We start from the raw sequence: 13236 nt of genomic DNA on the forward strand, positions 1-13236 counted from the left end.
AGATACACCTTATATAGACCTATTGAATGGCAGGTCCTAAAGAAAAATGGGCACTGGTCATTTCAACTAGGGTAAGCATTACCTTTATGCCTCTATGAACTGCACGCCACTGCCGCCCGCACGTTTGCTCGCCAAATTTTATTTTAAAAAAAGTACATTGAGTAGTAGTTGGTCAAAAAGTTGAGGTTTTTTAGGAACCTCAAAGGAACCCTTATAAAATCACTTCGTTGTCTGTCTGTCTGACAAGAAAACCTATAGGGTACTTCCCGTTGTCCTAGAATCATGAAATTTGGTAGGTAGGTAGGTCTTATAGCTCAAGTAAAGGAAAAATCCGAAACTGTGAATTTGTGGTTACATCACAGAAAAACTTTGGTTTTTTTTTTTTTTTTTTAAATATATTTATTTAAGAAAAAATATTTACAGGTTACACAAATGCAGGTATAATCATAAACTCGAAGCTTGAGTTTTTCCGTATACCGAAGCCGTTAACATTAGGTATCTACACGTCACACACTGGTGCCAGAGGGAGGGGCCAGGCGGGATAGATTATAACATGGGGTTATTCAAGGGGCGGACCAACAAATTCCTAAAAGGCCGGCAACGCATCGGCGGCTCCTCTGGTGCTGCAAATGTTCATGGGCGACGGTAATCACTTAACATCAGGTGACCCGCCTGCTCGTTTGCTCGCTATATCTATTAAAAAAAAAAAAAAGATATACCTGCGAGCATTAAGGAAAACCATCCAATCAGTCAATTTTTACTTTTAAAACTTTTTTTTTAATAAGATTTCTTTACGGGCCTACAGAATTTAGAAAGTTCCGGTAAAAGAATTATTCGTTTGTGACATATTTCATTTCATTTCATTTATTTGCATAGATTGAGTTTGTACGGGAGCGGTGTGCAGGCTCGACCGTACCAAAGGGAGATCTCCCACCGAGCGGTTGGCCGTGCTCGGTAGCGCCAGCTGGGCCGACGGTTGTGTCTTGAAACTTCTATAAATAGTCCAAATTGCAGAACTCCGTTAGTGCGAGTAGTGTCGGCGGTACATTTGTTTGGGACTACGTCATGAAATGTTATCGATTGAACAGCGCCATCTAGTTGTCATTGTGGCAACCGTCACAAGTTACAATAGATGTTATGTTTATGGGTACAGTAGGGTACAATCTGCTATGGAGTGACATGGATATCTTCGACCTTACCATAGTCGCCCAGTTTGACGTGCACGTCGATAGGTTCCGCGCTGAACTCCACCGCCTCCGCGTCCTGCGGCGCCGGCAGGGACCACACCAGCACGTTCTCCGACTGCGCACACACACATTATACTTTCATCATGATCAACCTATCACCGTCTCACTACAGAGCACGGGGGGTGATTACGTATCTCGCAACAGGCGTAAATCTCGCGATCATTGCTGTCAAACGTCCGGCTAGAGAGAGACAGCAATAGCTACAAAGCAAAATAAGAAGAACAAGAGAGACAGCAAATGAACTGTCGCTACTGCAACGTTTTACGTAATCACCCCGCCGGTCTCCTTAGAGTAAGAAGCTGGCCATATGCGGATTGGTAGACTTCACACACCTTTGAGAACATTATGGAGAACTCTCAGGCATGCAGGTTTCCTCACGATGTTTTCCCTCACCGTTAAAGAAAGTGATATTTATTAAAATGCACATAGCTTCTGAAAATTTAGTTTTCAAACTCAGTTCAAATTAGCGATGGGCGATTCATTCGAATAACAATCGACTTATGAGATTTTTGTTACATAAAACGCACATACGTCCGAAAAGTAAGAGGTGCGTGCCCGGGATCGAACCCCCCGACCTCTGATTAGAAGGCGGACGTCCTAACCACTAGGCTTTACAGGTTTTTTCATACATGGTAACAGCTGAAAATCAGCGTCCTGCATCTTATGTGTGTTAACGCATAAGATGCAGGACATTATGCTGAGCTGTACACCCATGTGGGGTGGTGTCACAGATGAAAATGTCACATTTGTACTTTGTTTTTATCTGTAATACCAACAACAAATAAATGCATTTTCTTTCTTTCTTTTCTTTCTTCTAGTTCTTTGTTTTCTTTTTTTTCTAGCTTATGCTCGCGACTTCGTCCGCGTGGACTACAAAATTTCAAACCCCTATTTAACCCCCTTAGGAGTTGAATTTTCAAAAATCCTTTCTTAGCGGATGCCTACGTCTTAATAGCTATCTGCATGCCAAATTTCAGTCCGATCCGTCCAGTAGTTTGAGCTGTGCGTTGATAGATCAGTCAGTCAGTCAGTCAGTCAGTCAGTCAGTCAGTCAGTCAGTCAGTCAGTCAGTCAGTCAGTCAGTCAGTCAGTCAGTTAGTCAGTCAGTCAGTCATCTACTCCTTTTATATATATAGATACCAACAACAACTAAATGCATTTTATTTCTTTCTTTTCTTTCTAAAATCATAACCCTCCTTTTGGCTCTGCCGTAGTCGGGTAAAAAATCATGATGATATAGATATGATAATAAACTTTTATTACAGGGGTATCAACCCATAATTGTGTGTTAGTAGATATACCTTCAGATCTCTGTACAGCACGCGGTGCGCGTGCAGATACTCCAACGCTCGTGCAACTTGCAGGGCCAACGCGCGCGCAGTCCGCGGGCCGATGCGCGCCCCGCAGCCTCTGTACCGTCGAAGACCACTCTCCAACGACCCCTGTGTGAAAAAAAAATCTTTTCAGTGTGCTCTTAAAAAAAGCATATTATACAGTGTATGTAAATGATAAGAAAGCTTGGATTTGACTCGCTCCAGCAATGCACGGGGCTGCAATTGCTTGTACAGTATGGTATTATATTTTTTTTTAAATATTAGCCATGTTAAATAACTAATATTCCCCTTTCCTCTCCAACTAAGCGTCAAGCTTGTGCTAGGAGTAGGTACGACAATAGTGCAACGGGCGGGGTTTGAACCGTCGACCTTTCGGTTTTCAGTCCACTCCTATACCGGTTGAGCTATTGAGGCTCTAACTATTGTAAATTGATCACTTGAAAAGTTCTTCGCCGAGTTTTTTGCTGGTTCTTCTCGGTAGGAACGGCATTCCGAACCAGTGGTAAATTAAACTAGTTGACGATTCAAAAACACTTGTAAAAGTTTACTTGAATTAAAATCTATTCTATTCTATTCATTACTTAGACCAAAGTCTTGGAACAGTGCGTGTTGCCAGTGATGACACATGGATCCGAGACATGCTCGCTAACTATGGGCCTCGTAAGAAAGCTCAGAGTCACTCAGCGGGCGATGGAGAGAGCTATGTGCGGAGTTTCTCTACGTGATCAATGAGGAAATGAGGAGATCCGTAGGAGAACTAGAGTAACCGACATAGCTCAACGGGTTGCGAAGCTGAAGTGGCATTGGGCAGGGCACATAGTTCGTACAACCGATACACGTTGGGGTCCCAAGGTGCTGGAATGGCGACCTCGCACCGGAAGACGCAGCGTTGGAAGACCCTCCACTAGGTGGACATACGACATCAGATGAGTCGCAGGGAGCCGCTGGATTCAGGCGGCACAAAACCGTGGCGTGAGGCAATCCCTACAAGAAATTTATGTGCAGCAGTGGACGTCCATTGGTTGATGATAATGATGATAATGATGATGACGGTACTTAGTTAGTTAAATATACCTGCGGGGCGACGGCCAGTAGCAGCGCCAGCGGGGCAGCACAGACGGCGACCAATGGCAGCACGTGCGGGTGACGCAGACGCGACAGGATGCCCAGCTCCTGTCGCAGCCCGCAGTACGCCCGGCACGCCGCGCCCCACGAGTCCCTCTCCCAGCGCGACACGGCTGCCTGGTGTTATGGTGACGTCATTCATCAGTACCCTTATTATATCAGTACCCTTATTATATCAGTACCCTTATTATATCAGTACCCTTATTATATCAGTACCCTTATTATATCAGTACCCTTATTATATCAGTACCCTTATTATATCAGTACCCTTATTATATCAGTACCCTTATTATATCAGTACCCTTATTATATCAGTACCCTTATTATATCTGTTCCGTTACCGTAACGTGCCGTAACGTGATTTCTTTCATTTTTCAAACTTCGCGCCATTATATCATAAACACTGACACTTCGAATTAGTGCAATGACAGCACGCAGCTCAATCGGCTGTCATGCACGTCGTACTGTCAGCTGTCACCGTCCACTCAACGGTGAACGTGATTCATTCGCGAAATAACGCAGCTGCGAGATCTATCGCGCGCGACTTTTTTCTATCAAAAATCAACGTCATCACCACAAGAATCCCTGGATCCAGGTGGAATACCAACGAGTGCAAGCAGCAGTTTAAGGTACGTACGTGCATTATACTGTTATTGCCTAATTCGAAGTGTATAACATCGTTTTCGTAGATCGGAAAGGTCTAGTCTCCCAATGTAGCCGGGCCACCGACGTGCAAGTAGCTACAATATCAGTACCCTTATTATATCAGTACCCTTATTATATCAGTACCCTTATTATATCAGTACCCTTATTATATCAGTACTGTTAACGAGATAGGATTGAGTTTTGCTAGTTTCCACTGGAGAGTGTGGTTTTAAATAAAGAAACGCGTGCTCTCTCGTTGACATATTAATTGTCACTAAAAATGATGCAATAATGCAATACTGCCAAGAAAAGTTGCACCTCAAATATCATATCCTTTTACAAAGTCGTATTATATTTGGACAAGTACCCTTATTATATCAGTACCCTTATTATATCAGTACCCTTATTATATCAGTACCCTTATTATATCAGTACCCTTATTATATCAGTACCCTTATTATATCAGTACCCTTAGTATATCAGTACCCTTATTATAAATACGAAAGTGTGTTTATTTCTTGGTGTATTGGTTTGTTGGTTTGTCCTTCAATCACGTCGCAACGGTGCAACGGATTGACGTGATTTTTTGCATGAATATAAATTAAGACCTGAAGAGTGACATAGGCTACTTTTTATACCGGAAAACCAAAGAGTTCCCACGGGATTTTTAAAAACCTCAAATTCCACGCGGACGAAGTCGCGGGCATCAGCTCGTTTTTCAATATGGCTGATGTTGTGAGATGTAGTCAAGCGGGGAGGGGCGGAGGAGGGGTTTCATTGGAGTAGAGCCAATGGGTCTAGTCATTGTTCTTAAGTTAGATATGTCAAAATGTTTAAAAGTATCCAAAGAAAACTTTAAAAATTAGTGACAGTGAAGCTCAAAGTGCCACGGCTGCCTGGTGTTAAAAGTGTGACGTCATTTTTTCTTCTCTGCCATTATTCAATACTAGATGATGCCCGCGACTTCGTCCGCGTGCATTTGGTTTCTAAAAATCCCGAGGGAACTCTTACCCTTTCCCGCGATGCAAGCTATCTCTATACCAAATTTCATCAAAATCGGTTAAACGGATGGGCCGTGAAAAGCTAGCAGACAGACAGACACACTTTCGCATTTATAATATTGTGCAAAGCTAGCAGACAGACAGACAGACAGACACACTTTCGCATTTATAATATTGTGAAAAGCTAGCAGACAGACAGACACACTTTCGCATTTATAATATTAGTATATGGACTAGTATGGATGTCGGATGAACACGTCACGTGAACAGGCCCATATGACTCCGAAATCGTCGGGCGTATTCCGACAAAAACGACTTTGAAAAAGAAGCGAAGAGACCCTGACCTTGTACGCCTGCATCGCCGACAGGTCCCTCGCCTCGGGCGGCGCGACGGGCTGCAGCGCCTTGACGGCCACGGCGCAGGGCTTCGCCCCGGGGCGCCGCCACGTGCCCGTCAGCACCGTGCCGAACGCGCCGCGCCCCGCCACGGCGCCGCACGACACGTGCTCCCAGCGCGCGCGCTTGTTCTCTTCCACGTCCAGGAGTAACTGTAGGAAAATATTATCTTTATCTAAATATATACAAGGAAAAGGTGATTGACTGACGGACTGACTGATTTATCAACGCACAGCTAAAACTACTGGACGGATCGGGCTGAAATTTGGCATGCAGATAGCTATTATGACGTAGTCATTCGCTGAGAAAGGATTTTTGAAAATTCAACCCCTAAGGGGGTGAAATAAGGTTTTGAAATTTGTGTAATCCACGCAGACGAAGTCGCAAGTATAAGCTAGTCAATAACTAAATCTTCAAAAAGACTTGTCTTCTTCTATTGTCAGTACATCAGTGACTTCCCAATCTTTCTAACCCGCCAATTTCATAATCATCAGCATCATGATCAACCCATCACCGGCGCACTACAGAACACATGTCTCCTCTCAGAATGAGAAAAGTTTTCGCCATATTCTACCACGCTGGCCAAGCATAAATACGGTATTTGACAACTAGTCAAATCAGTAACTTTTAATCAAACGTCAAAACGCGCGCTTAGTATATGCGATATTCTATGAAATACTGGTGTGTGACGTCACGATCATTTGACGTGCTTTTTTTAGTTTAATCGATAATTTAAAATGGTTATTACACTTAAAACCAACAAAGGACGTGGATTTTACGTATTTCGAAAGACCCTCTATTTAATAATCACTGAGAAATACCCAATTGATAAATTCCACATACTCCTGGAGAACTCTCAGGCATGCAGGTTTCCTAACGATGTTTTTCTTCACCGTAACACATAACACCGAAAAGTTAGTGTCCGGCGCCGCGTCAGTAACCCACCCACCGTGTCCGGCGCCACGTCAGTAACCCACCTACCGTGTCCGGCGCCACGTCAGTAACCCACCTACCGTGTCCGGCGCCACGTCAGTAACCCACCTACCGTGTCCGGCGCCACGTCAGCTAGCTGCACGTCGGCATGGTGCGGACAGCGCAGCGGCGCGCTGGTGCACGCGGCCAGCACGCACTCCTCCAGCGTCCAGCACGTGGCCACAAAGCAGTTCCCGCTGCAGACCCCCTCCGTCGACCCCATGCGGGACGACGCTACACAACAACACGTAGTTAAACTTTTAACAAACTAAAAGACCAGTCAAGTGCGACTCGGACTCGCACACGAAGTGTTCCGTACCATCGTTTAAGAAATAGAAAGAAAGAAATAATAAAACCGGCCAAGTGCGAGTCAGGCTCGCGCAACGAGGGTTCCGTACTACAGTCGTATTTTTTCGACATTTTGCACGATAATTCAAAAACTATGTACCATAAAAATAAATAAAAATCTGTTTTAGAATGCACAGGTGAAGCCCTTTCATATGATACCCCACTTGATATAGTTATCTTACTTTGAAAATTGAAAATACTAATTATTAGTTCATGACCACAATTTAATTTTTTTTGTATGATGTAACCACAAATTCACGGTTTTCTGATTTTTCCCCTAATGTCAGCTATAAGACCTACCTACTTGCCAAATTTCATAATACTAGGTCAACGGGAAGTACCCTGTAGGTTTCTTGACAGACAGACAGACAGACAGACAACAAAGTAATCCTATAAGGGTTCCGTTTTTCCTTTTGAGGTACGGAAACCTAAAAACGTTTATTCTTTTCGTAAACGTTTGGACGCACACTAATAATACTTTTAAGATCTGTAAACTAACCCAAATTCGCAATATAGAGAATTGAATTGAATTGAATTGAATTGAAAGTTGTGCCAAACGTCACTAGTTGTGCCACCTGTGCGCTGTTGTGTCGAGATGGCGATCGTAGTACGACGCAGGGCGTTCCCTCCCCGATACCCAATTCGATCTGTCGCGTACTACACCTACCAAGGGGTTTGGTTATCCTGGCACCTCTGCATTAAAACCAAAAGGTCTCAAGCAGAAGAAGCGTTGGAATAAACTATACACAACTTTAATTTTTTTTTTTAATTTTCATGGCGGCCATTTTGAAATTTTTATTATTTGTTGTAGCGGCAATTACCTATATAAATGGTAAATGGTATAATTAACATTGTAAATTGTAAAATTAAAATTAAAAAGAGCAACCGCCGAGTTTCTTGCTGGTTCTTCCCGGTAGGAACGGCATTCCGAACCAGTGGTAAATTAAAACTACCCGACGATTCGAAAGCGCTTGTAAAAAGTCTACTTGAATAAAACATATTCTATTCTATTCTATTCTAAAGATATAGACATTCTGTGAAAATTTCCACTTTAAAGCTATTATGGTCCACGAGCAGTGGCGTGCAGGTCATAGAGGCATAAATGCACTGCTTACCCCAGTTGTAATAGCTCAATGCATATTTTTCGTGATTACCTGCCAGTAAACAGGTTTCTACCTAACTAATGCCACCCTGGCTTCAAACACTGTGCACGCCACTGTCCACGAGATACAGCCCGCTGACAGATAGACAGACGGACGGACGGACAGCGAAGGCACGAAACCCTAAAAACGATCTTCTGATCGTGAGTTTCACAGTTCAATATGCTCGTCTACGGCTCTGACACTTTGCACCTCGACTATAACTATAATTATTTCACTTACTGTTAGATTCAGCACCAACTCCGCTGTCGCCATCTGAGGCCCGAGACTCTTCCGAAAGTCGCAAACGCCTCGGCTCTGCGTTTCCCAGTTCTAAACGTCTAAACACCTACATACAAAAGTAAAAATCCTAGTTATTATAAAAAATATGGTCCTTCGAACCGGATCATTTTTCGTAATACAAATCTAGTATCTGCTAACCCCTTGAGCCAGATGTTTGTCGTGATCATATTTGGTAATTGTGATCGCCGTGATCATTATGATCGATGTCTGAGATGGTGATCAACGTTGGATCGAAGGTCTAACAGAAACAAGGGGTATGACGACACTTTAGTTGAGTTATCTACCCTCATTTTGTTCTAGTTGTAATCAGTAGTTGGTCCTTCGAACCGGATCATTATTTTTCAATGTAAAGAAACACTACTAACCTGTGCAAGATGTTTGTCGTGATCGTTTTGATGGTGATTGTGATCGCCGTGATCATTGTGATGATGATCAGCGTTGGATTGGAAATCTCTTAGACACGCGGGGCAAGGCGCCACTCTAGTTATGAGACATCTCCCTTCTGAAGTGTGGACGAATCGGGTACCTAGGTAAACATAAAAATAAATTAGACAAGTTATTAATAATTTTTCCGACTTAATTGCCTTAATTTTATAAGTTTATAGCTTAAACTTTCTCTAATTTAATTTATTATCCTCTATCCTAAGGTCCCCGTAATCCAAAACCAGACTTCATGCACCTTTGAGAACATTATGGAGAACTCTCAGGTTTCCTCGCCATGTTTTCCTTCGCCGTTAAAGCAAGTGACATTTATTAAAATACACATAGCTCTGCAAATTAAGTTTAAAACTCAACTCAACTCAACTCAAATGGGCGATTCATTCGAATAACAATCAAATTATGCTATTGTTGTTACTAATCGATAACAAACAAAAACGATTGAGTGTTTTCGACAGAAACGAAATTTGAGTGCGCAATTGATTAAATTTTCTATTTATTCGTTCCATATAGTGCAAGATGCATATTCGTTCCGCATTCGTAGTCTTAAAAATCGATTTGGATCAAACAATCGAAAAATTGTACTGTCGATTGTCGATTTTTATTCCATTTTTTTTTGCAGACAACGATGATTTTTTTAAAGAATATTAGCCAAGTTAATTGCTGGTTAATATTCCCCTTTCCTCTCCAATTAAGCGTAAAGCCTGTGCTAGGAGTAGGTACGACAATAGTGCAACGGGTGGGATTTGAACCGTCGACCTTTCGGTTTTCAGTCCGCTCCTTTAACCGTTGAGTAATCGAGGCTCTAAAATCGATTGTTCAAATTGTTGGATTCATTCGATTGTTTTCTGCAACAATCACCCATCGCAAGTTCGAACAGTGGCACCGATTCCGTTGTTTTTCTCTAAACTCTTTTCTTTTTAACAATGCTAAAAAGGGACCGAACATGAACTTTACATTTAAAGACTCTAAATTTTAGTGCACGCTACAAATTTAAACAATACGCTCGCGACTGTGCGCTAAACTCACGGGATTTTAACATCTAAAAATTAAATTTAAAACTGTCAAACTGCGTCTGTCCTTTTCATATTACATTAGTAAGAAGAGGATGCGAATCCTCTAAAATTTGGTTGTGCTCAGAATCAGTACCACTGTTAAGTTACTTACCAAGGGACGGGTACCAGTCCTCGAGCAATAAGTCCACGTGGTCGGAAATCAGTGCCAGAACCTTCGTCAGCACTTCGGGGTTCGGCTCCAAGCTGATGCTCTGCGGAATACGAAGATTTACACTTTAGTGGTCTTTATAAACGACTTCAAAAAAGGAGAGTAGATATAATATGTTGTTTGTAGACCAGTTGCCGTTTCGGCCCTATGTGCGTGTAAATGGAGTCGAAATTGGTTTGTATTTGCCTTGTTTTGGCATGAATTTGGTGTTTACAACGTTTTCGTAATTGGTGTGATTGGTGTGCGGTATGAGGTGTGGGGGTCGTTATCTAGTGGTGCGGTATGAGGTGGGGAGAGGGGGTGGGGGTTGGGGGGGGGGTTGGTGGCGGTTTCCTTTTGAGGTAGGGAGCCCTAAGAACTCTTCGGCTGGTAGAATCTGCCCACCAGAAGCTTGACGGACGCGCAACCTGCACAACAAAGGAACTGCTAGTTTCTGCCCACCTGACAGCCGGCGATGGGCAGCCCGTCCTCTCGCCTCACGATGCACACCTCAGCTGGCAGCACGATCTCCACGCACGCCGAGCACTGCACGTCCAGCTCACACCACACCCCTTCCTGACGGACGCGGAACCTGCACAACAAAGGAACTGCTAGTTTCTGCTCACCTGACAGACAGCTATGCTAGGATTTCTCTACGTGACCGACATAGCTCAACTGGTAGCGAAGCTGAAGTGGGCACATAGTTCGACAAACCGATACACGTTGGAAGAAGTGGCCACATAGTTCGAAAAACCGATACACGTTGGAAGAATTGGCCACATAATTCGAAAAACCGATACACGTTGGAAGAAATGGCCACATAGTTCGAAAAACCGATACACGTTGGAAGAAGTGGGCACACAGTTCGGAAAACCGATACACGTTTTTATATCACTTACCGTATAGAGTGATACAGCTCATCTGGCTCGTCCTCATCGCCCACGGCGCCCAGCAGTGGGTCGTACCGTGGAGGCAGCTCCCGCAACGCGAGCAGAGTCAGCGAGCCGCACACTAGCTTCAGCCCGGTCTTCCAGAGTTTCCAGCACCAATTTAAGTCCAGAGCTTTGATGACGTTGTCATCTATTTCCATCTGGGAATATCAAATCATACTATCACACTTCAAATCTATATACATAAAAGGAAAAGCTGACTGACTGACTGACGAGTGATCTATCAACGCACAGCTCAAACTACTGGACGGATCAGGCTCAAATTTGGCATGCAGATAGCTATTATGACGTAGACATCCGCTAAGAAAGAAATTATGAACCTGTCATGTGCCTTGCTAGATCAGTCAGTCAGTAAGTAACCTTTTCCTTTTATTTACTTACTAGCTGCTGCCCGCAACTTTATCGCCGTGGAATTAGGTTTTTAAAAATCCCGTGGGATCTCTTTAAATTTCCGGGATAAAAAGTAGCCTATGTCACTCTCCAGGTCTTTATCTATACCCATGCAAAAAATCACGTCAATCCGTTGCACCGTTGCGATGTGATTGAAGGACAAACCAACAAACAAACACACTTTCGCATTTATAATAAGGGTTACTGTTGGCGCACGCGCCGATAAGAATCGAAGACGGCCGACGACGCACGAAGGCGCGGTCGGCAGCCATTAATTTCTTACTTGTAAACAAAGGGGCGAAGTGACTTCAAGATCTGTGATCGAACATTTAACAACTGTGGAAATAGTTAATATTTTATCACCTTCCTTATTCGTGGAACCTTTATACTTAAGTGTATAAATAAATATCTTCTTTAAGGCTTCAATGCTATTATGTTGTTTGCATTAACCTGTAAAAAATACATCGATCAACAGTAACTGATTGCCCTAGAAAATCCATGGAAAAAGTACAATATTTTGTAATCATGTCTGCTTCAAACTTTTCATCGAGTTTTACCTCTCTGGGTGCAGTATAGAGGCTGGGGCAGTGCAGAGCCAGAGCCGGGTCGGCCAGTACCCTGGCGCAGAGCCGCGCCCAGAAGCCGCGGGGCACGTAAGAGAGCAGCAACAGACGACGGATGCTGCGTCCGCTGGCGCGAGACGAAACTGCTATACCGCCAGAAGATTCTTCTGTGAATCAATTACACATAACTGCAGTTTTTAACATGGTCGCTAGCTATGGGCCTCATAAGAAAGCTCAGAGTCACTCAGCGGGCGATGGAGAGAGCTATGGCGGAGTTTCTTTACGTGATCAATGAGGAAATGAGATCCGTAGGAGAACTAGAGTAACCGACATAGCTCAACGGGTTGCGAAGCTGAAGTGGCAATGGGCAGGGCACATAGTTCGTACAACCGATACACGTTGGGATCCCAAGGTGCTGGAATGGCGATCTCGCACCGGAAGACGCAGCGTTGGAAGACCCCCCACTAGGTGAACGGACATCAGACGAGTCGCAGGGAGCCGCTAGATTCAGGCGGCGCAAGACCGTGGCGTGTGGAAGTCCCTACAAGACACCTATGTCCAGCAGTGGACGTCTATCGGTTGATGATGATGATGATGATCAGAAATCGCAGAACTGGCAGCTAGCTGCTGCTGTGCCGTTTTTCTAGGTTCACGTACCCGGGATACTCAAAAGTCACATGTCTTGGGGTGTCTTCCTGTCAGCAAAAGTAGAATTTTCGTTCGGCGAAATAACACTTACGTGGTAGAAAAGATGAGGGGTAAATAGGCTGGCATGGTATGGGCATATAATGCGGAGGGAAGAAAGCCATGTCACCAGAAGAATGTAAAGTATACATGTGGAAGGAAAAAGAGGAGAGACGATCAAAGAAACGGTGGATGGATTGCGTGAAAGAGGATATGCGTATAAAAGGGGTGGATACGTTGACGAATGACAGAAGTGAGTGGAAGAAGAAGACATGTTGTGCCAACCCCACGTAGCGTGGGAAAGAAATGACACTTACGTATTAATAAAGGAGAGTGGGTGCCCCGGATGGAATCTGGTACCGTGGACAAAGTTCCCGGGGCGGTTCTGCGGGGAGTCCCCGGCCACGCGCGGGACTTCAGCGCCAACTGTCAAATATTGCAACTGGTACACAACAAACACTATGAACAAGGCCGGCAACGCATCGGCGGTTCCTCTGG

The 13236-nt window shown here is 44.0% G+C and overlaps 1 protein-coding gene across 5 annotated transcripts in view; it reads right to left on the minus strand.

The window, feature by feature from the left end:
* Lrrk (Leucine-rich repeat kinase) overlaps positions 1 to 13236 on the minus strand; it is an 80524-nt gene that overhangs the window by 17356 nt on the left and 49932 nt on the right. For 4 of the 5 annotated variants that reach the window (XR_011238207.1, XM_069507432.1, XM_069507431.1 and 1 more), the window contains exons 34-45: positions 13056 to 13164; positions 12049 to 12221; positions 11051 to 11241; positions 10614 to 10743; positions 10116 to 10215; positions 8876 to 9036; positions 8451 to 8556; positions 6794 to 6954; positions 5697 to 5900; positions 3656 to 3823; positions 2549 to 2689; positions 1200 to 1302 (exon numbers count right to left, since the gene is read on the minus strand). Coding sequence is in view for 3 of the 5 variants with exons in the window: in XM_069507432.1 (XP_069363533.1) it covers positions 1200 to 1302; positions 2549 to 2689; positions 3656 to 3823; positions 5697 to 5900; positions 6794 to 6954; positions 8451 to 8556; positions 8876 to 9036; positions 10116 to 10215; positions 10614 to 10743; positions 11051 to 11241; positions 12049 to 12221; positions 13056 to 13164 (1747 nt within the window). In the remaining 2 variants the exon portion in view is untranslated. Of the gene's footprint in view, positions 1 to 1199; positions 1303 to 2548; positions 2690 to 3655; positions 3824 to 5696; positions 5901 to 6789; positions 6955 to 8450; positions 8557 to 8875; positions 9037 to 10115; positions 10216 to 10613; positions 10744 to 11050; positions 11242 to 12048; positions 12222 to 13055; positions 13165 to 13236 lie in introns of all 5 variants that reach the window. The other variant, XR_011238208.1, reaches the window with a different exon arrangement.

Source organism: Maniola hyperantus, chromosome 26, assembly GCF_902806685.2.
Source record: "Maniola hyperantus chromosome 26, iAphHyp1.2, whole genome shotgun sequence".
NCBI lineage: Eukaryota > Metazoa > Arthropoda > Insecta > Lepidoptera > Nymphalidae > Maniola > Maniola hyperantus.